General features: G+C 43.0%; 1 protein-coding gene across 6 annotated transcripts in view; it reads left to right on the top strand.

Annotated features, from left to right (window-relative positions):
- Adamts20 (ADAM metallopeptidase with thrombospondin type 1 motif, 20) overlaps window positions 1–27,432 on the top strand; it is a 132,134-nt gene that overhangs the window by 69,124 nt on the left and 35,578 nt on the right. For 4 of the 6 annotated variants that reach the window (XR_015624128.1, XR_015624129.1, NM_001421315.1 and 1 more), the window contains 10 exon segments: window positions 3,475–3,601; window positions 6,169–6,379; window positions 6,529–6,693; window positions 7,107–7,271; window positions 8,220–8,339; window positions 11,122–11,229; window positions 11,943–12,107; window positions 12,208–12,498; window positions 13,369–13,530; window positions 15,216–15,389. Coding sequence is in view for 2 of the 6 variants with exons in the window: in NM_001421315.1 (NP_001408244.1) it covers window positions 3,475–3,601; window positions 6,169–6,379; window positions 6,529–6,693; window positions 7,107–7,271; window positions 8,220–8,339; window positions 11,122–11,229; window positions 11,943–12,107; window positions 12,208–12,498; window positions 13,369–13,530; window positions 15,216–15,389 (1,688 nt within the window). In the remaining 4 variants the exon portion in view is untranslated. 6 annotated transcript variants of the gene reach the window in all.

Genomic DNA, 27,432 nt, shown 5'->3' with positions numbered 1-27,432 from the left:
TCTGAAATGCTTGGCGGATTCTTTAACTTAATGGTGTGAATTCTAGACAGACAACTTGTCTTCAGACACATGGAGGTCTTGCCCTTTAGCTTCATCTTCTGCTCACTCTCTACTTCCCTGGCCTTGTACGGGGCATTCTCCACCCTTAAAGCTTTCTGGATCCTCTCCTGTGTTCCGATGGTGTCAGAGAATGGATGCTCTGCTCTGTCCTGCATGGCTTGGGGCCTGGGGGAAAACAGGGAAGTGAGGAAAGAATGGACAGAGGCATATGCACAGAAAGACCGGGATTGGATAGAACCATGCCAGCCCGACAGAGCTATGCCTCCTGTTCATCAACCCGGGCACCTCAACATGTTTACTGTGAGGGGTCCTTAGTCTCTGGGGGATGTCTCTGTGGTGAAGCCATCTCAGGATGTAAAAGTTTGGGTGAAAGGAAGCTGCCATCCACGTTACCTGTCCACTCTGTCAGCGTCTGCCGTGAACCATAGGAAGTCTTTGCCAATTTCCAGGACTCTCGGTCATTGGTCCTTGACAATAGCACACATCTCCTTGGTGTTTCCTCAGCTGCCTACACGGCTCCCTTAATGTTCTGTTCTTTCTCACCTTTTTTTCCTGTGAATTTTTACGAACAGTTCTTTTAGAAACAGATTCTTCTTGGATCTTTTTTTTTTTTTTTTGATGATGATGATGATTTTCTCACACTAGTCTTTTGCCTTCCTAGCATTTGTCTTAAATTGAAGCTTTTTAACAATCTCCCATCTCTGAGCTCCTCGGTTAGTAGCTGTAGCCTGTTTCCTGCTCGTTTGGTTCTTCTTATCTCTTGTGTCAGAGGCTCCCTGACGTCCCTGTTAATGCTTTTTAATATGTAAGAAACAAAACTGCTTTTGGAATCATGTGAGCGACTAGGAGAAGACCCTAAAGTCAGGTGATCATTTGCTTTTGGGAAAAGTGCCCTGAGAGAAGAAAATCTCCTGTTGTCCATTGGTCATGGTGGGGAAAGTGGAACTGTTCTGGATGCAGTGGGCATAGAGAGGGCAGGGAGCTGGGATGTCACCTCTGTGTGACAGCAGCGTCTTCCTTAGTCAATGTGTTCTGTCCCATGTGACCCTTCCTTCCCATGCTATGTGTTTCCTTTTCTATCGCTGTTCTGTCTAGTACGTCAGCCTCCGGCCATCCCTGACCAGTCTGTTTTCATGTGTGAGCCACCCACTAGACTTGGAAGATTAAAATGAAAAGAAAGCTAAATATTTTTAATAGTTTTTTATCAATATTTTGAAATAATCAAATGTAATGCACCTGGGGTTAAATGTAAGAGCCAATGAAGTTAATTTTGCTAGTATCATTTTATGTCTTACTTCAATTACAGAAAGTGCAAAATGGCATTTGCAGTGGCTCACAGTCTGCTCTTGGTGGCCGGAGTAGTTGTAGTTTAGCTGTCCTCGAAGTCTGAGTTTTAAGCCGTTCTTTGATTTTTGGTACCTATCCCTCCTGCCTTCACAAGGTTGGGCTTCTTCCTCCTGTGGCATTTACCATTCCTTTTCATCTTCACAGCTCCCTCTTCTCTTCGGCTTCATTTCCTTTCTTTGTTTTCTTTTGCTCATTTACGCATGTGCCTTTTCAAAGCCATTTACATTTATTTTAAAGAGGGCTTAGAGTAGATCTGAGGTAAACACGTGTTCCTGTTTAGTCAAGTGCCAGTACAAAGCCGGACCTTCACCAAACAGAAACTTGATCCTGTCACTGAGTGCTTTGACTCCTGAAGAGGATGCAGATTCAGGGTGCTCTGGCCCTGACTGGCCTGAAGAGAGACAGCTGCCCAGTCTCTGTGGGGTGAGCTGTGGGGGGAGCCGTGGGGTGAGCCGAGGCCTTCGCTGATCAGACTACGTTTTGGGGTTCATTGCTGTGTCTTTCTCCGCCCTGGAAACAAAGCCAGACATTACTTTCAGAGCTGCTGTTGTCCTAGCAAACAGTGGAAGTACAGAAGAGCCGAATAGTCCCAACTTCCCCCATCTGTCCCACCCCTCTTCCTCCCTGCTGTTCCACCAAGGGCGCTTGCATTCATTGACGTGTGTGTGTGTGTGTGTGTGTGTGTGTGTGTGTATGTGTGTATGTGTGTGTGCATGTGTGTGTGTCACGTGTGTGTGCATGCGTGTGTGTGTGCATGTGTGTATGTGTGTGTGCATGTGTGTGTCACGTGTGTGTGCGTGTGTGTGTATGTGTGTGCATGTGTGTGTCACGTGTGTGTGCGTGTGTGTGCATGTGTGTGTGCATGTGTGTGTCACGTGTGTGTGCGTGTGTGTATATGTGTGTGTGCATGTGTGTGTCACGTGTGTGTGCATGTGTGTGTATGTGTGTGTGCATGTGTATGTGTCACGTGTGTGTGCGTGTGTGTGCATGTGTGTGTCACGTGTGTGCGCGTGTGTGTGCATGTGTGTGTGTCACGTGTGTGTGTCACGTATGTGTGTCACCTGTGTGTGCACGTGTGTGTATATGTGTGTGTGCATGTGTGTGTGTCACGTGTGTGTGCGTGTGTGTGCGCGTGTGTGTGCATGTGTGTGTGCATGTGTGTGTCACGTGTGTGTATGTGTGTGTGTCACGTGTGTGTATGTGTGTGTCACGTGTGTATGTGTGTGTATGTGTGTGTATGTGTGTGTATGTGTGTGTATGTGTGTGTATGTGTATGTGTGGCGCGTGTGTGTGCGTGCGCGCGCGTGTGTGTGTGTGTGTGTGTGTGTGTGTGTGTAACCTACAGATTAGTTCTGACTCTTGAAGGGACCTGTCCTTTACATTAGAGTCCTTCATCGCCATGGTGTGATTTCTGCGGGTTTTGACAAGTGAATGGCAATGTGTTTCCACCTTCCAGTGTCACACTGAGGACTTTCACAGCCCCTACAAAGCCCATGCGTCACCCTCCCATTCTGTCCCCTGCAACCTGTGGAACTGCTAATCTCGGCATTTCCTTTGCCATTCATGGTTCCTGTCTGAAAGGTCAACCCTATACGGACAGTGCTGGTCTGAGGGAAAGGACAAGGGGTTGTTGTCCTAAGGCTGTATGCCTGCCCGTCAGTGTCATAATAAGTGTCACATAAGTGTCATTCCCCCTGACATGGAAGTTGTCATAACACTGTAACAGCACAGAAAGTAATCCGTGGGGACAACAATCTAGTAGTAGCGTGACTTCCATGCTTGCCCTGCTGTTGTGGAAAGGAAGGATTTAACTCCACAGCCACCCATTTTCCTTTTGGGGTCCTCTCTAAGCAAGCGCCTACCCCCAACCCCACTGCCTGGTCATTGAGGATTCAGGTTATGGAAAGTTACTCCTGACAAGACTAATTAATGTGCTATTAACCTGCAAATAATCTCGAAAAGTTCCGCTTTCCTGGCTGAGTCATTTGTGCTGGTTTTTGTTATTACGGAACATCTACTTACATAAATTTCTCTTTAATTTTTAATTTCCGTTCCACTCCGGCCAAGGTCTTCATAGAAGAAAAATTGCCTGCATTCGTAAGAGTGACCGTGCGGTCGTATCTGACCAAAGTTGTAGCCACTTACCGCTGCCACTGTTTGTGACTGAAAGGTGCAATACGGACTGTGAACTCAGGTAAGAGAGAAGTCCTCCGTGATGTAGCCCGTTGCAGCGGTGACGCGCTAATTGCTAGATAGGACATCCAGCACAGTGCCTCGAGTGCAGCCAGCAGCCAGTTCATCCCTGTCCTCTGCCCTGTCATTTATAACACCCAGGATCACTACCTCATGCCCCTGCTTAGTAACTCATGTGACTTTCGAGTTAATTGTATTTGCCAAATACCAGTATGTAGTCATACTGTGTGCAACATGGAAACGGTTTATTCTGTAAAGTGAACCCAGATAAGCTATAATCTGAAAACCCATGGTTTAAAGAGCTGGCACAGAGGGTTGGGGATTTAGCTCAGTGGTAGAGCGCTTGCCTAGGAAGCACAAGGCCCTGGGTTCGGTCCCCAGCTCCGAAAAAAAGAACCAAAAAAAAAAAAAAGTGTTGGCACAGTAGGTTCATGTAGCGTGGTTGTATAACCCCACCTGTGATTAAGACCCCGTCAACATGTAATGTTTGAGGATAAGAGAGCACAGATTGAGTTCCCTGATATATTAGAATTGGGTTAATATATTAATACTCCTGGGCAAAGCGAAGTTGACACTTCTAAACCAAATTCTGAATTTCGCAGGTGTTTCTGTGTGAGGCTGCCTGTGTGCGGGCCTGGTGAATAGACTGTTGTGAGCTAAAAACAAAAACAAAAAAAAAAACCCATAACCTCATATTCCAATTAAAGAAATTACCCTGCACCAGGCTATATTTAATATTAAGAGGTAGCCCAAACCTCTCTTTTCACGCATGAAGAGTGAGAATTTGGAAATACTCTGGCATTGGGTGAAGGCACAGAGGAAAAGCCTTGTAGAAATGGCTCCTGAAGTTACATGGAGCACAGCAGAGTCCTTCAGAGGAAGGAGGCCCATCCCCAGGCTTTAGTATACAGGGGTATGCTAGGCACAATGGGGAGCATTCGGCTAAAGCTACCACTTTCACTTAGCGGACAGTGTTCTTTTTACACATATTTCTAGACAGCAAACACAGGAATTAACCTGAGGTTGTGATATACATCATAAGAAAACTATTTCTAGCCACAAGTATTTCTAGCCAGCTCCCAAAGGCTGCATTTTATCGACTGCTGTAAGATTCCCAGAGCGCCCCTGTTCATATACCAAGGTTTGGCCTGGGGTTTGCAGAGGAGGAGTCTGAGGAGTCTGACTGGGAGTCAGTGTATCCTGTGGAGTCTTAAGTCTATCGTGATTAAAGTTAGATGTTCTCAAGGGAGTTTGCAGGTCTAAGGCACATCTCCAAAGTTGCCATGAGCCGTTAGTCTGAGACCAACATGCACAGCGTTTACATAGGTTTAGTGCAACCATGATTTCATTTGGAAGATGGTAAGATCACACACACACACACACACACACACACACACACACACACACACATATATAATATATATATATATACACATGTTTAAAAAATTGGAACCCAGTCTCTTTGAGTGTCATTTTTTACACAAGAGTTTTTCTTTATTTCATGGAACAAAGTTTAATCCACGGGAGATGACTTACTTATTTTATCTTTCTGTGCACTCTCTATCAATACATAAAGGCAGTTCATAAGCTGATTACATCTGAAAGCGCACCCTGGGGCCATTTCTTCTGGGTTGAGTCAATACTGACTACACTGCTCAACCAGTTTTCCAAGCTCTGGAAAGACAGTGTGCGTGCTACACAGAACCCCCTGCTGAAGTCCCGTCACCTAGGGCTGAGCTGCCCCCAAGTCACACTCGTGGCTACAGATCAGTGACTACACACTTAGACACAGTCTCCTGTTACACAGATGAAGGCGACACAGCGTCCTCGTTGATCCAGCAGCCTCCTGATCATACGGACGCTACTAAACTGCTGTTTGGGACAGCAGACTCGGGTCAAAGCAAAACAAAAACCAAACAAACAAAAAAGCTAAAATCAGGCTGGAGAGATGGCTCAGCCGTTAAAGGCTAGGCTCACAACCAAAAAAGCTAAAACCCAACAAACACTGTCTCACCATTAGCCCAGGCTGTCCCTGAACTTATAAACCCCCTATCTTGGCCTCCCAGGTGCAAAGGAGGCCACCTTGTTGTGAAAATGATTATAAACCAAGGTAAGTCTTTGCATGGGAACTCAGCATGGACATTGAGTTCAATGCGATTTTATTTTAAAATTCTCAAAGCTGAAGGAGGGAATGTGAGTTTTATTTAAAGGGAAGCAGTATTCGCGGCTTATTCAGCTTTCTTTTGAACAATAACGGAAAAGGAAGTTTCTGTTCACGATCCTCAGAGCACCGAGCCAGGCTCCTGGCATTCTGTGGCAGGATCCCTTGTCCCCGGTTCACAGCCAGCCCTCTGGTAGCGGGAGGCCAGATCTCCTTCAGGCAATACAACAAGGTCCAATAAAAGAACTTTTCATCCCTAATTCAGTGATCTATAAAATAAGTTCTAATGTATTATCCCCAAACTCTTAAAAAATTAAAAACTTAAATCATATGCCCAAGCCTCTAAATTTAATTTAAATGAATATTCACAAGTGCCATTCCTAACTGTACTGACATCCCCTCTCTAGGTGGCACATCACGGGGAAAAGTGACTGCTCATCCCAGTGTGGCCAAGGATACAGGACCCTAGACGTTCACTGCATGAAGTACTCCGTTCATAAAGGACAGACTGTCCCAGTGGGAGACCAGTACTGTGGTGACCAGCTCAAACCTCCCAACCGAGAGCCCTGTCATGGCAGCTGTGTTTTAACAAGGTGGCATTATTCAGAGTGGTCCCAGGTAAAATACAAAGTGACACTCTAAAAAAAGTGCCTTCCCTTTCACCAATAAAATGTTTCTGGTTCTCTAAGATGTATTATTGTTAAAATTTTGATTTTTCTTAGTTTTTAAGTCACTGGTTTTGTTTTTTGGTTTTTGTTTTCAATTAGTGTTCTAGGAGTTGTGGCGGCGGTGAGAAGACTCGAGAGTCCTACTGTGTAAACGGCTTTGGCCACCGCCTTGCTGAACGAGAGTGTCAGGAGCTCCCTCGGGTGGTGCTGGGGAACTGCAATGACTTTCCGTGTCCCGGCTGGGCAACTAGTGAGTGGAGTGAGGTAACATTAAACACGTGGCTCAGAAAAACCGCTATAGAGTGTCATGCTGCTGGAACTTACAGCCCGGGACTGTAAGCTCCGAATGTGTTTATCAGAAAAGCAGTAAAAGAAAAAAACATAGAACTGTCTAGTTCTGGGGCTGTTTATCATGATCAGGCCACCGTAAGGCTTACTGGTATTTAGTTTATCAGCGCCTTCATAAAAAGGCAGGAGTACGGTCGCATCGTGGGTCGCACACTTCTCCAATGGTTAGCTTTGGATCTTTGTTTCTAGAACAGACAGGTAGTTAAAGGGACCTGGGCAGCAGATGTCAGGAGCGGCTGGTTTTATCCAGCGAGTGTCTCTAGGGGAGTGGAGGGCTAGCGGGTCGGATCGTTGTGGCACTTTGTAATGCGACCGTGTTCGCATCTCAGTGTCCTGTCACGTGCGGAAAGGGAATGAAGCAGAGGCAGGTTTGGTGCCAGCGGAGCGAAGACCCCGTGGGGGATGACTTCTGCGATGCCAGTACCAAGCCTGAGTCGCTGGGACCCTGTGAGCTCCGTGCGTGCGCTTCTTGGCATGTGGGACCGTGGGGTTCTGTGAGTACATGACCGGGGCTTCTCTGCTTCTCTGCTTCTGTAGAGGATGGCTGGAAAACTGTAATAATTAACTCTCTCCTGACGGGAGACGGTGAAATATCACTCGGTGTCACTTAGAAATACATCCTAGGGGCTGGTAAGATTGTTCCGTGGGCAAGGAACTTGCTGCAAAAGCCTGAAATTCTGCGTTTGATCTCGGGAACTCTCATAAGGTGGAAGGGGGAAAACTGACTCTACCAAGCTGTCCAGCATCCACATAAGTACAGTGGCATATGTACTTCACACACACACACACACACACACACACACACACACACACACACACATTAATATTAATATTTGAAAAATGCACAACTGAAATGTAGACCCTAATCAGTAGAGTTTTGGCATTCGGCATAGGTTTGCCATACTTACCACTGAGCTTTGCTTCTGGATTTCCTTTCACCAGGACGCCTGAAAACATCGGCTTCCATCAGTCCCAACAGACACTAACCTTTGTCCCGTGTCTGTGCTTACTTTGTCCTTACTGTGCTTAGGAGTCTTGCCTGAGGCCCCGGGGTGAAGGGTGGTCAGGCCGGGTGAGGTAGGGAAGTTCAGTGTCCCATGGAGGCCGCCGTGGCTGACAGAAGGCTCCTCTCATTCCTTTAAGTAAATACACATTTCTTTCTAGAGAAGGAACTTTACTGAATACATTAGACCTAGCAAGGCAGGACTCTATTAACCTCTTAACCTGGCAGCTTTAACAACACACTAGTTGTAGTACATTCGGTGAACTGCGGTGGGTGTTGGGGTAATGTCTGCACAATAAATTTGAACAGATACGCATGCCAATCTACTGACGACAGGTGTCACCTGACACCAAGGTTGGTCAAGACAGCTTGGGAAAGTACACAGGTAACTATCCAAAACCGTGATTTGTGTAACCCTTGAAAACTGGTTTCCTTGCAGTGCACGGTCACCTGTGGACACGGATACCAGGTGCGTGCTGTTAAGTGCGTCAGTGAGATACTTGGCACCGTGCTAGATGACAGAGAATGCCCCAGAGCCAGCCGGCCAAGTGACAGACAGGTAAAGGAGGTCTCTATGGATCAGAAGAAGAAATGCTTATGAAACAGAAGGGCTATCGATAGTAATACATATATACATGTACACTTATATGTGTGTGTATGTATGTGTGTATAACTATATATGAAACTATATATATAAAGCTATATATAACTATACACATAGTTATATATGTGTCGTTATCATCTACACCTCAAAGCGCTTTCTGAAACACAGATTGTGTCATTCTAAGGCTCTCCTATCTGCTCCGTGAGGTTCATTGTACTCGTATATTCGCATTCTTTGGCAGTGTCTGCCACTGTGAATCGGGTGAGCTCCGGGAAGTGTTTGTTCTTTTCACGATACTTCCCTGAATTCCTTCAGAATGTTCCGTATTAGGGCTGTTTTGAAGGGCTTTACGCTTTCAGTGGTAAGATGGAATGGTGACAGACATTGGAATGTCGCCTTCCTGCCCAGTGCTATCACTTCCTTCCTGTCCAGTACTATCACTTCCTTCCTACCCAGTACTATCACTTCCTTCCTGTCCAAGACTATCACTTCCTTCCTGTCCAGTATTATCACTTCCTTCCTGTCCAGTATTATCACTTCCTTCCTACCCAGTACTATCACTTCCTTCCTGTCCAAGACTATCACTTCCTTCCTGTCCAGTGCTATCACTTCCTTCCTGTCCAGTATTATCACTTCCTTCCTACCCAGTACTATCACTTCCTTCCTGTCCAAGACTATCACTTCCTTCCTGCCCAGTGCTATCACTTCCTTCCTGCCCAGTGCTATCACTTCCTTCCTGTCCAGTATTATCACTTCCTTCCTACCCAGTACTATCACTTCCTTCCTGTCCAAGACTATCACTTCCTTCCTGCCCAGTGCTATCACTTCCTTCCTGTCCAGTATTATCACTTCCTTCCTACCCAGTACTATCACTTCCTTCCTGTCCAAGACTATCACTTCCTTCCTGCCCAGTGCTATCACTTCCTTCCTGCCCAGTGCTATCACTTCCTTCCTGTCCAGTATTATCACTTCCTTCCTGTCCAGTATTATCACTTCCTTCCTACCCAGTACTATCACTTCCTTCCTGTCCAAGACTATCACTTCCTTCCTGCCCAGTGCTATCACTTCCTTCCTGCCCAGTGCTATCACTTCCTTCCTGTCCAGTATTATCACTTCCTTCCTACCCAGTACTATCACTTCCTTCCTGTCCAAGACTATCACTTCCTTCCTGCCCAGTGCTATCACTTCCTTCCTGCCCAGTGCTATCACTTCCTTCCTGTCCAGTATTATCACTTCCTTCCTACCCAGTACTATCACTTCCTTCCTGTCCAAGACTATCACTTCCTTCCTGCCCAGTGCTATCACTTCCTTCCTGCCCAGTGCTATCACTTCCTTCCTGTCCAGTATTATCACTTCCTTCCTACCCAGTACTATCACTTCCTTCCTGTCCAAGACTATCACTTCCTTCCTGCCCAGTGCTATCACTTCCTTCCTGCCCAGTGCTATCACTTCCTTCCTGTCCAGTATTATCACTTCCTTCCTACCCAGTACTATCACTTCCTTCCTGTCCAAGACTATCACTTCCTTCCTGCCCAGTGCTATCACTTCCTTCCTGCCCAGTGCTATCACTTCCTTCCTGTCCAGTATTATCACTTCCTTCCTACCCAGTACTATCACTTCCTTCCTGTCCAAGACTATCACTTCCTTCCTACCCAGTACTATCACTTCCTTCCTGTCCAAGACTATCACTTCCTTCCTGCCCAGTGCTATCACTTCCCTCCTGCCCAGTATTATCACTTCCTTCCTACCCAGTACTATCACTTCCTTCCTGTCCAAGACTGTCACTTCCTTCCTGCCCAGTGCTATCACTTCCTTCCTGCCCAGTGCTATCACTTCCTTCCTGCCCAGTATTATCACTTCCTTCCTGTCCAATATTATCACTTCCTTCCTGTCCAGTATTATCACTTCCTTCCTACCCAGTACTATCACTTCCTTCCTGTCCAATATTATCACTTCCTTCCTACCCAGTACTATCACTTCCTTCCTGTCCAAAACTATCACTTCCTTCCTGTCCAAGACTATCACTTCCTTCCTGTCCAATATTATCACTTCCTTCCTACCCAGTACTATCACTTCCTTCTTGTCCAATACTGTCCCTTCCTGTCCAATATTGTCACTTCCTTCCTGTCCAATACTATCACTTCCTTCCTGTCCAAGACTATCACTTCCTTCCTATCAGTACTATCACTTCCTTCCTATCCAATATTGTCCCTTCCTGTCCAATATTGTCACTTCCTTCCTGTCCAATACTATCACTTCCTTACTGTCCAATACTATCACTTCCTTCCTACCCAGTTCTAGCACTTTCTTCCTATCCAGTACTATCATTTCCCTCCTACTCAGTACTATCACTTCCTTCCTGTTCAGTACTATCACTTCCTTCCTGTCCAGTACTATCAATTCCTTCCTGTCCAGTACTATAACTTCTTTCCTGTCCAGTACTAGCGCTTCCTTGCTGTCCAATATTATTATTTCCTTCCTGTCCAATATTATCACTTCCTTCTTGTCTGATATTATTACTTTCTTCCTGTCCAATACTATCACTTCCTTCCTGTTCACTATTAGCCCTTACCAGCACTTTGTATCTCTGAAAGTGAGAGCCTTTAGGTCATCCACTTACAGTTTAGCATGCAGTACTGTTGGATTGTAATGTGAAAAGGGAAACCAGGCCCAGGGTCCAGTACAAGTCAGAGCGGGTAGTTAATAGCATTTGATAAGGTTTATTTTTCTTGAACAGGATTGTATATTTGCACCTTGCCTGGCTATTCTAAAAGTTGGGGCCACCTCCTTACCAGCCATTCCCCTGGGAAAGGCAGCACAGTGGCGCCATGGATCTTGGACCCCAGTAAGTGACAACAACATTTGTTCTGTGAGGCCTTGCACATGTGAGACAGTTGCTCCATTGTGCTGGCTTTAATGTCTGCATTCTTTCTCGGGTATCTGATGGTACAGGGGATTTGCAGGGCTTAGAAGTAGGTGCTGGAAGGACAAAATAGCTGTCCTTTCCATGAGCCCAGGTCTCTGTGCAGGGAGGCGAATCTTTGGGGCATGTTTTCTAATCTGTGAAGTGAAGGCCTGTAGTCCAGAGAGCCGAAAAACAGATGTGGTCTTCCGCTTTTGTCAACTGCAGACATTTCTGTGCTGTTTTGTTCCTTTAAAGAGAGCTATCATGTGTGAAGCATTTCAGTTTGCTTTAATCCCAGATTTTAAATTGTGGGATCAGATGACTCCTGTTTCAAAGTTGCTCACAGTTGTTTTTAATATCTATATGAGAGGCTCTTACACAAAATGTTATCTACCTTTGACTTTGACATGTGACTAAATACTTTAAATATTGTGCTCATTCATATTATTACAGCTGCTGTGTAAAACCGATTCTCTAAGGTGGGGGTTCCACTGCCTTACCTGTATTTGATTCAGAAGTCATGCTGCATGATATTGCCTCTTTTTTATGCTTCCTCTGGATAAAAAAACTTGGTATTTTCAGACACAGCAGCTATAGGTACCAAGAGCGGGGGCGGTCCCAGGCCCGTCTCACTGTCCTTTGGCTTTTTAAAGTGCTCCGTGTCCTGTGGAAGAGGCAGTCAGGCCCGGTACGTGAGCTGCCGTGACGCCCACGATGGAGTAGCGGATGAGTTGAATTGCGCCCACTTGCCTCGACCTGCTGAGGTGTCTCTCTGCTTCAGCCCTTGTGGGGAGTGGCAAGCAGGGGATTGGTCACCGGTGAGTATGCCCACGAGAAAGCAGGCACTGGTAATTTAAAGGTAGCATTTGATATTAATGGAGTATATTCCATTGTAACGTTGATTAACTTTCTGATCAGTGTTCAGCCTCCTGTGGACATGGGAAAACCACTCGGCGTGTTCTATGTGTGAACTACCACCAACTGGTGGACGAGAGTTACTGTGACCCCGAAGGCCGTCCTGTGACTGAACAAGAATGTCGCCTGGCGGCCTGCCCGCCCTCGTACAGCCGCTCTCCCAGCTCCTCTGAGCAGCCAAGTCATGGTCCAGGCAGAAATGTTCCATTAACTCACAAACCAGAAGAGAATCCAGATCAGGGGGTCCAGCTGTCAATCAGAGGAAACCAGTGGAGAACAGGCCCTTGGGGAGCAGTAAGCTGTCTTTATTGAGTTATATTAATTCTATAACTGAGTTATAGTAAAGTCCTTTCCCAGATATGGGTGTAATGACATCAAATGCTTTAAATATAAATGTTATCTAAAAGTCAATAGCTCAGTTCTTCCAAGGCTGAGGCATTTTGATGCAGATTACAAGCCCTCAGGGTAATCTCTAATGCAAAGTGATTACTGAGGAAGGAGCCTGAATGCCTGCCACTTGACTAGAGTTCATGGCCGGCAAACCAGATCAATCCTGTAATAGGTAAGACTCCGAGTTTTTGAGAAAGAAAACAAACTTACTGAGAGGCTGTGTGGAAGGCTGGTAGGAGGACTGAGGATGCTGGGCAAGTAGCCTGGTGTCTGCTTTTAAATACCCTCCCAGTGAGACCTTAACCCTCTAATTTCTTTCTACTTAACATGTATTTTTGAGAGTGAAGAATCACTTTCTAACGCAAGCGTGAAAAATTATCTTTTCATCAACAATTTTTCTTTATTTTTAAGAAAGGGGCTCGTTATGCAGACCAGGTTGGCCTGGAACTCACAGAGCTCTGCCTGTCCCGTGCCCCTTGCCCCTTGCCCCGTGCCCCGTGCCCCGTGCCTCCTGCCCTCTGCCCCCTGCCCTCTGCCCTCTGTCCCCGATGTGCTGGGATTAAATTCATGTGCTACCGTGGTCAGATTTTAAGGAAGCCCTTGGTAAAATTCAAGTGTTTTGACAGTTTTCTTCATTAAAACTGTGGCTCCGGGAGGGAGATTTCACTGTTGACCTTGCTTTGCATTGAGTTGAGTGTCGCCCCGCGGTGAGCCGGCGCCATCTTTCTCACTGTATCAAGCATGCGGTGCGTATTTCTGTTCTGTCCCCATCAGTGCTCCAGAAGCTGCGCGGGCGGTCTTCAGCACAGGGCTGTGGTCTGCCAGGACGAAGATGGGCGAAGCGCCACTTCCTGTGAGGCGACCTCCAAGCCCCCAGAGTCAAAGCACTGTGGCTCCGGACCTTGTCCGCAGTGGAATTATGGGGACTGGGGAGAAGTAAGTCATGCTATCTCCTGACGTCATCCTTGAAGATAAAAGTCATGTGCCTCCGGCCTCTGTGGGATGATTTCATCTCACTATTTTGTGTAGAAATGGATATTTTTAAAATTTCTTTTGGCAGAAGCACTCTGGTGGGATAGTCACTCGTGAGAGAGCATTTATTTTACAAGACCTGACGCGCAGGCCGACAGGCGCACGCGCTACCAATGTCTTTCAAAGACTTCTTAGAAAATTAGGTCGATGCAGGTACAGAAAACCAGGTCGACATCTGTGCTTTCTAATGCCCGCCATTCATTTGACAAGTCGTCTTTTGTAAAAGTATCTTCTATTCTCCCGGAGTAATTGTCATATCTGAGGTTTACTGCCTCCTTCTGCTAACCTAGGCCTAGTCCCAGAAGCTTCTCCCCTCTGTACAATCTAATCTAGCCCCAGAAAGCTTGCAGCCTCTGAGACTTGCTGCTGAGTGAACTTCCACTTCCTCTAGTTCAACTCAGCTGTTCTCACTTAAAACTCCTCTCCCAGCTGACCGATTCAATCCGGCTTCTCTTTCAGCCTCTGAATTGCTCTGCTTGGACTCAAACTAACTCTAGCAGTCTTTTCTAATCTTCACGTTCCTTTTCATTCTCTTGCTTGTTCTGTTTTTATCTGTGTCTAGCTTATTCTCTCTTCAATCTGTCTCTAAAACTCCTCCAGTAAAACGATCTCCTCCTTCCTCTGTGCTGTTCTCCTCTCCCTCTCAACTCTACTGCACTGTGTGCCCTCCATGAACTCTACTGTATTCCTGTGCGGTCCTCTCTTCCTCCTGTACTGTCTCTCCCTTAAGTAGCTTCCTTTTCCTCTCTGTTCTCTTGACAGTTGGGCATATTCTATCTTTCTGTGATTCGTCATTTTCATTGCCACTCCGACATCACTTTCAAACATGGGAGCTGCCTTCCACAAACTAACTTTACCTTCATTAGTTGGGATTAAAGTTTGTACTATGGGGGTGTGTGTCTGTATTCCAGCCAGAAGGGTGACGGGTGAGTGCTAAGGACTGAGCCGCACTCTAACTAGAAGCAGGTTCGAATATCCTGTGACAATCTTTAACATAAACTAAGTAGTTCTTTGTGCCCAAGCACCACAAATGTAAGGATGACTTCTGAAACTTTTAACTTTGAAGACAAGCCACACCCTCCCCCGCCTTTGAGATGGAAAGAGGAAGAAAAGAGTTAATGCTTTTAGATACATTACTCATTAGTTTATTTTTTCAGAATGACCTTAGCATATACTTTCTCTTCCTAAGTAATTTGGAAATCATTCTTCAAAGAGATACCAACAAAAAGGCGCCGAGTTCCTTTTAAAAATATACTCTCACATAGCAACTTGCAACTCTAGCATTGCAAATAACATTTAAACATTGATTAAATGAACATTATCTTCTTATAGTCTAGGAATGCATCTCTGTCGCCAGAGTGCTTACCTAGCATGCAGGAAAGCTGTGCGTTTGGCCACATAAACTGAGTGTGCTGCACATCTGGGAGCAGGAGCAGGAGGGTCAGAAGTTCAAAGTCACCCTCAGCTACATAGGGAATTCCAGGTCAGCCTGGGTTGCATGAGACCTTGTCTCAAAAGAAGAAAATGGAAGAAATGTAACGTTTTCTTCGAAGATCAGTGGGCATAAACTTTGCTATTCTTATTTTCAGTGCACACAGACCTGTGGCGCAGGGGTAAAATCAAGATTTGTGATCTGTCAGTTTCCCGATGGCCAAATGGCACAAGAACACAGCTGCGAACTGCCGAAGCCACCTAGCATGATGCAATGTCACCTGCGCGCCTGCCCTGATGATGTGTCCTGGTATCGGGGATCATGGAAATCGGTAGGATAGTTATAGTGGTCTTATGGCCCTGTTCCTTATACTTGAATTTCCTCTTTGAAAGTGGGAAAATTCACAGCTCTCTTGCGTCCGATTGCTGCTGAGAGCCAACCATCAGCTGTCTTGACGTGTTTATTAAAGTCGATAATTTGAGCAGGAAAATTCATTCAAGTACTGTAATCACATGTATGTAATGGCTTTATATGTTTATATGTGAATTTTGAATATTGGAAATGCTCTCTTTGATTACATCTCTGGGCTCCCTATTGGTTAATCAGATTGGTGCATAATGTTAACATTTCACTTGCAATGATGGCAGATTAAGGCTGTGTCTTGCTCGAGTTTATGACTATATGTGGCTTTTGTCTGTGCCTAGCCAATAACTGATCTAAAACCAAATAACACTCCTTTAAAGGTTGCTTCCTCATTGTTAAGTCATTTTTGTTTGGAAATGTGAAAACAGTAAAGACAAAGACATTTGCTTCTGTAAATTGTTCACAGTCAAATGCATCATAGAGAGCCATGCCTTACGTAGTCATTTACTGTGAATGCCTATCTCTCCACTGTGTGGACGGACTGTGGTTTAGGAATAGTTTACTTTCCCAGGTTTTGAATCATAGTTAAGACGCATAGATAGTGCTAATAAATATTTTCTCTAATACTTTTCAAATATCTGGTTGGAATTATAATTAATATCCAAATCTATTAAAATTAGCATTTTATCACCTTACCTTTCAGATAAAATCTGGATCTGAGACAGTGATCTATTTATAAGTAAACTCATAAACGGAGCCATTGTGTCCCCATGAGGGAGAAACCTAGCCACTGACTGGAGTCCTGGTTCCAGTGGCTTTGCTCCTGAGCTCCTTCGTTCTGTTTTCCCATGAAGCAGTGCGTGAGCTTTAAGCCTCCGCCCGCCTCTCTGCTTCCCAATAGGCACTGAAATACCTGAATGTGATGATTCGAGTTAGGTTTTCATCAGGGATAAGCGCACTGGCTATTTCCATAGCTTCATTGGTGCTCAGTGAAGTTGTCTGCTCCTTTCTGTCGGTGACAGACGCCACACCACAGTGGCAGAGCTGACTATGGGCCATGATTGGGCCATTTCTTAGAAGATTTAGCTGATGCCTGTTTGGCTTAATAGACAGAAGTGTGTGTCTAAAGACCAGGACAGAAGTTAACTTCAAGTTACAGGCATCAGCATTGCCATGTCCTGAAGGAGTTGGTGGTCCACATGAGCTTCCACATGGGATTTTAAATACTCCGCAGTCCTAAACTTCTCTAGCCTGGTATTGGCATGTGTCTATGTATGTATTGGAACATATCTGACCTGGCGTTCAGTGATATGTTCATGCATAATAAGTGTGCTGCGTGAGAAGCTTTTCAACATCGGTCAGGAAAACAATACCCAAGGTTACAGAGCAACAGTAGGAGAGGATTGCACAGATCTTCCCTGCCTGCTAGGCAACTATTACAAAAGCAGCTAATTGAGTGATTCAATCTTTGCACTAGTGGAAGACTGTAATATTTTTATATGTTTTGTTAATTTGAAAATGAAGTGTTTTTTTAAAAAAAATCTCAATAAATGTTTATGCCAGAATTTTTACAAACCTATTTATTTGCATGTGTAAAGATATATATATATATATATATATATATATATATATATATATATATATATCATTAGAGTACCTGGATTTCTGTTATTATATGAAGAATATTTATTTTTTCAATTAGTCTTTTATATTAAAAGGACTCAGGGTATCTGAAGTTTTGTTATCAAAACCAGGTGTATATATATACATTTTGACTCTTTCATTATTGCTACATATTAGCCAATTTCAGAATACCTCTTATAACAGATAAGATTAGATTAGTATTCTTTCATTACTGACATTAATTTCAATAGACCCTGCCCATTCAGTTAGAAAATTAAGGGAATGTATGCCTGTACACACCAATAAATGACAACTTTAAATCTTTTCACTGTAAAGGAAAATAGAAAGATGGTGTATAAAATCATTATTAAAATATTTTAGAAAAGAGGTTGAAAATATTCTTAGCATTTTCTTCATGTTCTTGGAAATCTCGTGTTGTAATAACAGAAAGAATAAATGAACTGTAACCCATGCTTGTTAATTGAGTAACCGCATCATTGTATTAGCCAATGTAAATGGACTGTATCTTAACATACAATGTGTGTTGTATGCTGTCTTTACGCTTTGCATAATGTAAGTGTATGTTGTGTTTTCATCCCTTGCATCAGTACCTGAATGTTTTAAGCAACTGACAAACTTTACGCTGGAACGAATGGCTCCTCTCCTTGGTGCTGTTTGTCTTAGTAACAGGCTGTCGATGTCTCTTATTAAAATGCTAACTGTTGAAAGTGACTGTTTGCCTAAGTTTACTGAGTGTTTGTGTAAGTTCCTACAGTTTTCTAGAAATCCCTTTTTACAAACTAACATAGCAGTGGAAGAATGTAAGATTTACCATTTACCTGTCAGTACAAAACTACTAGAAATGTTCATGTCTTCTTTTTATAGATTACACTCACTGAATAAAACTTGATGGTGCTTATTATTATTTTAGAGCTACAGATTCTTAGCTTGTAACCAGCATAATCTTTAAAAGAATCATCACACATAACTATTGGGGAAAGTGCTTTTTACAACATATTGCCTTGTATTTCTCCACCATCTCAAAAGATTTCCCCAGAAAGCATTTTCCTAGAAAGATTTCCTTCTCCAGGTGGAATGAACTCATGCTTGATGAGCAAATACTGTGTATTCTGGTGGAGAACAGCACAGTGGGAATAAGGAGATGGTGCTCTTCAGGGAGCCTTTCTCTTATAAAACTTCAGAAAGTGGTTTTTTAAAGTGAAACTTTCCCTCTGAAACCTGTTCTCTCTGGTGCTTTCCTTGAAAGTGTTTCTGGGGAAACACAGGATTATAGTGGGGAAAAATCCACTCAATTTCTAAGTAGAATGCATGCTACACAAGGCCTTTCAGGAATGACCTGGTGGTCTGAGCTCACACATTTGACTCCACAACTTGCTACATTAAGGGTTTTGTCTAACAAGTCTGGTGAAAGCTGAGGAGTGGCTGTCACCTCTGCAGCTGTGACTCTGGGTGACATTAGGGGCAGCTCAGAGCTGCCTGGCACCCCTGAAGCCAGTGGCTGTGTGGGAGCAAGGTAAGTAAGGGGAAAGGTTCAGAAAGCTGTTGAACGCTGTTGTTTATTTCAACTTTGTAAAGACCAATAAGAGTAGCCACAATAATTGTTTTCTTAAATTTGGAAAAAAACATAGTATTTGGAAATGAGTTCTTAAAGTTTTGTTATTTGTTGCCATAGTAATAATTTTCATCATCATCATCATTATCATCATCATTATTATTATTATTATTATTATTATTATTATTATTGTGTGCTTGTATGTATGCACACACTTGTGCAAACACATGCCATTATATACTTGTGAATGTCAGAGAACCACTTGCAGGACTCAGTTCTCATTCACATCGTGTGGATGCCCGTCAGGTCATCAGGCTTCGCAGAGGATACGTTTATCCACTGAGCCATCTTGCCACCTCTGGAGGTCAACTTGTAAAGTTTAAACCAGTTATATATTTAAAACATTTTCAATATGCTTGCCATATTTATGCCACATCTTTCTGCAAAGTAACACATGTACTATACAGTAGGAACTCTGCTGGTCACTGTAACTCAACCAGATGCAGTTGTGTGTGCAAAGACTTGGCAATTTAAGGATGAGTGTTTGAAATGAAAGCATTCACATGCGTTCGGTATTACAGCTGTAATAACAGCCAAGTGAGTTATGACATTGAAGACTCATAAATATTTGGGGCTTGATACGTTAGAATAAACCAAAGATTACTGATGGGGATCACACTTGGAAACAGTGTAATTCTGCTGCTAGTAAATCCTTCCAGGAAACTTAAACCATTAAGATTTATTTCTTCATAACTCGCACTGAGGAGAAACTTCTTCCAATGCCACAGCCTCAATTGTACAGGAGGATTTTATGCCCCACAAGAAATGAATGTAGTTGTACTTACAGATTGCCCTACATATGTATTTGATGCTCTGAAAATATTAAAAGAAAGCCATTTTAGACAAATGAACTAGGGAAAACCTAAGGAGATACCCTAAGAGTGTTTGTAGGTTTTAAGTCGTGCCTTCACATAAATGGGATATGCCATATTTTTGTTGATATTTACACATTGAAGGTTATGAAAATGGCCATGGGTCTTAGGCATTTCTGCTTTGGGAAAGTGGTTAGATGTGCAAGATTCTTTGGGAACACTAGTTGTTTCCAGAAGAAATTCTCCTGTGTCCTCTAAAGCCTCTGCTGAGTCTGCTTGTGGAAGCTAGAGGAACATTCCTGGTGTTATACACACTGTATGTGCCCATGTCAGCTTTCGGTAGTGGAGAAAAACGCATTCTGGCTTCTATGTGATCGCAAGAGTCAGACATTAACATTTTCCATCCATGGCTGGACAGTTTCTAGGCAATTGATCAGTTATGACTTGATCACGTTTCCCTTCACGTTTTCATTGTGTGTTCTCATATTCTCTACACTCTTGATACTATTGTATGTCTTTATAAAAGAAATAGAAACATGAATTTTAAAAAGTCTTGTGAATAATATTAAATATAACTTATGAAGGTAAGAAAATTTTGTATCATTGAATAATTTGTCAACTGTTTAATTCCTAAAAAGTGCTGGGATATTTTTATGAGTTTGGAAAATCCAGCTCAGCCCCATAAGGCTGGTCAGAGTACATGATGATCTAAAATACGATTTTAACCATTTCTGGCAGAAATCCCTCAAAGTAGCAAAACTCAACTATGGGTGCTCTTGTAATGTACTGGAAATTGGTTTAAAATCAAGTGTAGCAATAATTTTACAAATTTGTTTTAAAGTGACACCACTGACTTTTTTAAAATTTTTAGGAGTGAAATCTTTAACAAGTACCTACCTTGGGAACTATAAGGTCTTTAACTTTGAAAGATTTGGAAACCATTTAAACCATTTCAACAGATTATAAAATTTGGCTTTGAGGTTTTAAGGAGCTATACTTGGCAAATGACATAACACAAATATTTTCAAACATTTCAAAATGTTTGGGGGAGCTTTTCTAAAGCAATTGCTTTTTGTCGACATCTGCCCATGCACTTCCATATCTCAAATGACAGGTATTAGATAGCTCACTTGTATTCCTTAAAATATTAGCAAGTGTAGGACACAATCGTTTCTATAATGGAACTCAGTAGTTCACCTCCATGAGCCCATTTCTCTTCAGGAGTGTGGACACAACAGCCCAAACCCTTCTTGTGCTAAAAGCTAAAGTAAGCACATGAGCACAGGGCAGGACTTTGGGGCATTTCTCAGCACAGTGGACCTTGAGGTTACACGTGTGTCAGTGGAGGGATCGTTAGTGAACACATGTGAGCCTTAGAACCTCACTGGATACACAAAGCACTGGGGACAGCACAAGCCCCGTCTGCTGGGAAAGCAGGTGTGTCATGGGTTCTGTGTGTCAGATACAAACATAGCCCAGACTGCCAAGGTTACATTTTTATCTTGGATTTAAAAAATGAGTAGAACTAATTAAAATAGTGTTTTCTCATGGGAGAGCTATCTCTTGCTTGAATTTGGATCCTCAGAACCAAATGTAAATAAAGCTAGACACAGTAGTAAGTGTTTATAACCCCAGCACTCCAATGAGATGGGAGGAGGAAGTGGGAAATCTCTGAAAGTTTGCAAGCTGGCTCGACTAGGCCCGCATACACTGTGAACAAGAAAGACATGGAGTTGGAGATGGGGACAGACACTGTAGGGTGGTTTCTGACCTCTATCATATATTATAACTCTGTGTCTGTGTGTGTGTGTGTGTGTGTGTGTGTGTGTGTGTGTGTGTGTGTGTGTGTGTGAGAGAGAGAGAGAGAGAGAGAGAGAGATCATCTACACGCACATGCCCACATTCACATAAAACCAGGTGCTCATTGCATAAACAAAAAAATAGTATTTACTCCCACTTACAAAGGCTTCTGAATTTCTGAGTTATAATTTTTGAAGGCTTTGACTTAGACATTCAGATCTTGTATGACCAAAATGTTTAGTAACATCTCTAAATCCTTGTCCCCTAGAGTCAAGGCAGAAACTATTATTATCATTAGTTGGGGCATTTTTGAGACAGGCTGGCTCCAGACTCTCAGTGTCCTGAGACTTCTGCCTCCCTTTCTCATGATCTGGGATTACAGGCAGCTGAGTTCATGGCATGTCACAAAAGACGTGGTCTGGCAGGAATCAGTGTATATGCCTGTGGATCCCTGCATAAGGAGGCTGACAAGGCAAGCCTCAGTTCAAGACCTAGATATAGCAAGACACTGTCTCCACAGAACAACAATAAACACCTGAGGGGCTAGAGATGATGGCTCAGTACTTGAGAGCACTGGTTGCTCTCTCAGAGAATCCATGTTCAATTCCCAGCACCTACATGTGGCTCGTAACCATCTGTAAATCCAGTTCCAGAAAACCCAACCATCCTTTGGCCTTCATGAGTATTGCATGTATGTGGTGCCCAGACCCATTAGGCAAACACTAATATACAATTAATAAAAAGCACTGGAAATGTATGATTTGTTTTCACAGACACTGTTAGCTTATTAACTGCCCTCCTGCGCTGTCCCACACCTGATGCTGTGCCAAAACTAAGAATTTGCTTAATTTGTAATTAAATTAGCATATACTGATTCATTCTTTTTTTTTTTTGGTTCTTTTTTTCGGAGCTGGGGACCGAACCCAGGGCCTTGCGCTTCCTAGGTAAGCGCTCTACCACTGAGCTAAATCCCCAGCCCCCTACTGATTCATTCTTAAATCTACTCAGATCCATATAGTCTTCCGTAATATAACCTTTTAATTATTCAAACATATAGCATAGGATTTGTGTATTTGTGCCCTTTTAATGTCACAGTGGATCTTCAGGAGACCATGGGAATTCTTCTGCACAAGTCATTGAGCTGGAAAATGATCCTTTAGAAAAGAGGATGATTTTTGACTAGCTTTTTAGTCAGAACTAGCTTTTACTTCCTTGGACTTTTGTTGTTTTTGCAACAACACCCAGTGGCTTCAGAAATAATTAGGAAGGGCATGGTAGACAGAAACTACTAGCAACCCGTTAGCCATTTTGCCATCTCAGATCACTGACAGTCCATTTCTATTAGGTTGTAATAGGGTTGTAGGAAACTGAAAAGGAAGAATGATATTGTGTTTTCAAAGGATCCATTGTCCATGGGAAATTAACGTGCATAACATAAATGAGTAAAAAAGGGGAGAAAGGGTCTCATGGGAAATCCAAAATTGGAAAAGCATGAAGGGATTTTTGCAGGAGCAGGCCTGGGTCTCAACCTTGATGTGACTGGAGAGGAGAGAGACATCTAGACCAAAGTCACACTAGAAAGGGTTGCCCACTTACCTGTTTGTGGAGACACCCAGTGTGTGCGATTGCTCTGTGAGAGCCAAGGAGCAGGCAGAAGACTGGAGACATGAGTTCGCATCACATGAAGGAGGACCAAGTGTAACGCACATGAGAGATTACTAAAGTCTAAAGTTCTGTAGATATGGGGAATATTGAATTTTTGGAATGGAAATGAGACCTTTGGTTTGGGAATATTGAATATTTCTCATAAGTGAGCTGGAAAATGTGACACACTGCATGAGGGTGGCGACTTAGGGACCTTTAGGAACTTGCCAGGTATTTTTGCACGAGTCACACAGCATGGTGCTCAGTTTGTAAGGAGGGAAGAGAAGCAGGTGAGGAGGGATCAACAAGTAGAGCCTCTGCTGAAAACTGAAAGAACATATGTAAACCAGCATCCTGTCAAGAACATATGTAAACCAGCATCCTGTCAAGAACATATGTAAACAGCATCCTGTCAAGAACTTCACTGCCAGGAGAATAAAGCTACCATGGCTAACTCGAAGATAAATGACACTTGGATTTGAAGGGAAAATAAATTGACCAATGTCAGGGGAAAACTGACATTGTTGCATTTGTAGGCAGTAACGTAAGCAGTCCACTGATACCCTAGGTAATATTTTGTATTGATAATATAATCTTGACTTCACCAAGAGACACACAAACTTTCATTTTCTAGGAGTTTGAAGATATATTGTTACTCTTTAGCCTTCTGAGATATGGAAAGTCTGTTCTGGCTTTTCTGTGTTTGAGTAAGCACTATGCTAGCAGAAGGCCTGGATTTAAGTACGATTCATCGCTTACAGAATAACCTTTACAAGCTACCATTTCTAAGATTTCACTTTCCTGGAAGGAAGGCAACATCTCATGAGAGTTTTACAGACAGAATGAAGCCATACACAAGGGCTAGCAGTAGTTCTCAGTGGCATGTTTTGCATATTATCACTTGTAACCTTTCCTTCTGGAGATGGAACCTACATACTGTAGAAAAGGCCAGCTACAGCACCAAAAGGAACCTCTGACAAGAGCCTCTGAACTGAGTAGCAGTCACTGTATGAGGGGCATTCATCTGGACTAAATTTGGGGGTTGTTGCCTTTTATGGAAATATAGTTCTTATCAAATTTTCAATTCATACACTATTTTCCAAACTAAACAAACCCACACAGACAGCACCTACCCCCAGGAATTCTCCCTGTCTCCAACGTCACTTTAAGGCCAACAGTTACCACTTGACTTAAGTCAGCTGTAGCCAATCAGCTGGCCGGGCTGGTAACTTTAGATACATGCAATTTAAATTACTCGTGAGAATCTCGATATTGTATGTGCGATGCAAACATGTTGTACATAATTGCAGTTTTCAGAACAGTCTAGGACAGTGGTATGACCTTTATAAACAAGCAGATAAAATCCACATGGATACACTACAGTTGACATGCACTAAGGCTGTTATTAAATGTAGATTTAAAAAATGACGTGATGGCTACTTCTCCCAAACGTCATGGTGACATGGATATTCCTATCTGTTGTCTATGTAGCCAGGACTCAAATGACAGGGACTTGGTCTATGCGTACACTGTGTTTTAATAAGTGCCACCACTTTTGTAAGGTGGTTTGTAAGGAACTCCCTAAAGCCCCACATCCTTGTCAACACTTAAAACTATCAGACTTCTAAATTTTAGGAATTCTGCTTCTGGGGTGGCATTTGGATTTTAAATTTGTGTTTTTCTCAATACCTTTACTGTGTTAACTGTGTCTTCTCTTGCTTGGCACCTTCATAGATGATGTATCTTCTGAGGCCCTTTGGTCATCTTGAAATTCAGCATTGGCCACTGGTTCTTTTGTTCCGCCTTACTCTTAGCATGTGCTTTCGTCTTGATTGGTAGCACCTCGTTGGCTGTAAGCACTAAAGATTGCCACCTCATCGTCTGGTCTTTTTTGTCCCCAGCCCCAGCTTTTGAGGAAGAGTACTGAGAGAGGAGAAGGTGCTACTCGTAGTGGACGGGCTGGGGACTCTGAGAGGAGCATAATGGACACAGAACAACAAAGCTTGGGGCAAGAAATACATTACTTTATCTTGCTGTTTTAATTGAGAGGGTGGAAACCAGCCCTTTTGCATACAATACTTTTTTTAAAGGTAGTACATTTCTACCAAGTTTTTGTCTATGTTTACATAGCAATTACTTCATATGAACATCATAAGAGGTGGAGAGAGGGTACAACTGGATTAGGTTACAGGACAGTTTATATTGCAGTGAATACAAGACAGGAAGACAGAGGAACACATAAGTGATTGTCTCTGCACACACGGTAGTGTGTGCACACATGGAGGAGTTCTGGGTGGGGGCCGGGGGTTAGGATACAAACACTCCTCAGGGACTGAAGGAGGAAAAACGGACTTTTAGTTCTGACAGTTACTGTCAGATTACTAGCTTTTGCATGTGATCTAAATGCTAAACTACCATTCAACAAACAATTATATTTCTGAAAGCTAGAACCCACTCACTCAGTAAAAGCTAGCTAGGACCCACTCACACTCAGTAAAAGCTAGCTAGGACTCACACAAACTTAGTAGAAGCTATCAATAAAGTTAGAAATGCAGGAAAACAGCAAAATCAATCTACAATGTTAAATCTTACAGACTTGAGATTTAAATGTGACTATCAAATTATTTCTGAGAAAAATGTTGGGTGGAACATTTACAAATAGCATGAAATACCCTGAACGATTTTCCAAACTTAAATAACCATGTGCTTAAACACAGGAGCAAGTGGTTAGATTTCCAATTTGTTTTAGCCATTGTGCTTTCCAGAAAAAGATCTGCCTGTATTGAAAGCCTCTTCTTTCTAGCCTGCCAGTTTTGCTTAGCGAATAAGTATGTTCAGAGAAACTTGCTGGTTCTATTTTAGTGTATTTGACCCATAATATACAACCTCAAATATGGTATTGTGTGTGTAAAACCAGTAGGCACCTGATATTATTATTTATAGGTGGTGGATATCAGTACTGTAGTACAAAGACTAAAAATCTGAAGACTATATTGTGTAGATGATATTATGAAACTGGCTATGTTTTTAAAGAGACCGTTAGAGTCGAAGGAAGGCCATACCTCCTTCATTTTCAAAATGACTATTTATTTGCTAATCAAAAGGTTTCTCCAGGCTCTTCCCCAAACTTCTAGGTATTTATTTATCAGAATCGTGCATGTGGCTTTGGGACCCTGATCATTCTAGCGCTGTTCTGTTAACATGGGCACTGTCACTGAAGATAGATCCTCATCTCCATAGATCTGCAGGACACCCTAGAAGTCAGTACAGTGGCGATCTGGATGAGACCAATGACATGGAACTATCCTCCCTCTGTTGGTTTTTGCAGGGCTGACAACTGTTCACCTCTCCTTTCAGATAAAATTGAAATTGAGCAATGTGTGCACTCCGAGTTGACATTGTAAAATGTGTCTTAAAAAGCTAAAATGTTGGGTATGGTGCCACATACCTATAATCTGAGCCTTCAGAATGTGGACTAGATCAGATCCTGTCTTAAAAAAACATGTGGGGCTGGGGATGTAGCTCAGTGGTAGAGCGCTTGCCTAGCAAGCGCAGGGCCCTGGGTTCGGTCCCCAGCTCCGGAAAAAAGAACCAAAAAAAAAATGCTGAACCACCATGCTGAATTTTCTTTTTTTTTACTAAATAGAACATACACAACAGTATATCTGGGATGAATGGATTTAGGTGTTCTGAGAAATTTGGTTAAAGTGTTTATGTTTCCTATGGACAGATGGAAGCTCTCAATTTTAAAGCAATGGTAACAAAATATAGAAAATAATATCTTACGAGTATGTTATGACCTATGACAGTGTTATTCACAGATAAATCCATGAGCTCATGAGAACATGTGGAATTATTCTTACTCAGATGAGCAAACAGCTAGGCTGCACTCCTAACTTACAGGGCAGCATTCGTGGCAGGTAAGTTCATGGAGCTCGGCAGGGACAAGGGGTCTTGTTTCTTATTGGTGCTCGTTCTGTTTATATTACGGCATATACTTCCTATGTTATTCACTTTGACTTTGGAGGTTGAAAAGATTAAAAGGAGGGAAGAAATGGACACATATAGTGAGGCTGGATGTAATGGCTCACACCTATAATGCTAACACAACAGACCCTAAAATGCTAACACAACAGACCCTATAATGCTAACACAACAGAAGCGAACAAAGAGACATTCATGAGTTGGATACCAGTCTGGGCTACCAAACAAGACCCCCAACCACCACCACGACCACCACCACCACCACGGCACCACCACCACCAACAACAACAACACAGTTTGGAGTCAAACTCTTTTGACTAATTTTTTTTCAAACAGACTTTTATTTACAAAAATATATTTTGCGAAAGTCTATTCCTCTTTCTTTACCTCATGCCTACTTTGGAAATGATTCAGTGTAGAGCTGAAGCTTTGTGTGTGTGTGTGTGTGTGTGTGTGTGTGTGTGTGTGTGTGTGTGTGTGTTTGGGTAAATAGTTCCCTCAGGAGAAAGACACGG

This window comes from Rattus norvegicus, chromosome 7, assembly GCF_021556685.1.
Source record: "Rattus norvegicus strain SHRSP/BbbUtx chromosome 7, alternate assembly SHRSP_T2T, whole genome shotgun sequence".
Lineage (NCBI taxonomy): Eukaryota > Metazoa > Chordata > Mammalia > Rodentia > Muridae > Rattus > Rattus norvegicus.
Note: the sequence above shows the minus strand (reverse complement) of the source record. Positions and strands in the feature narration are given on the sequence as shown.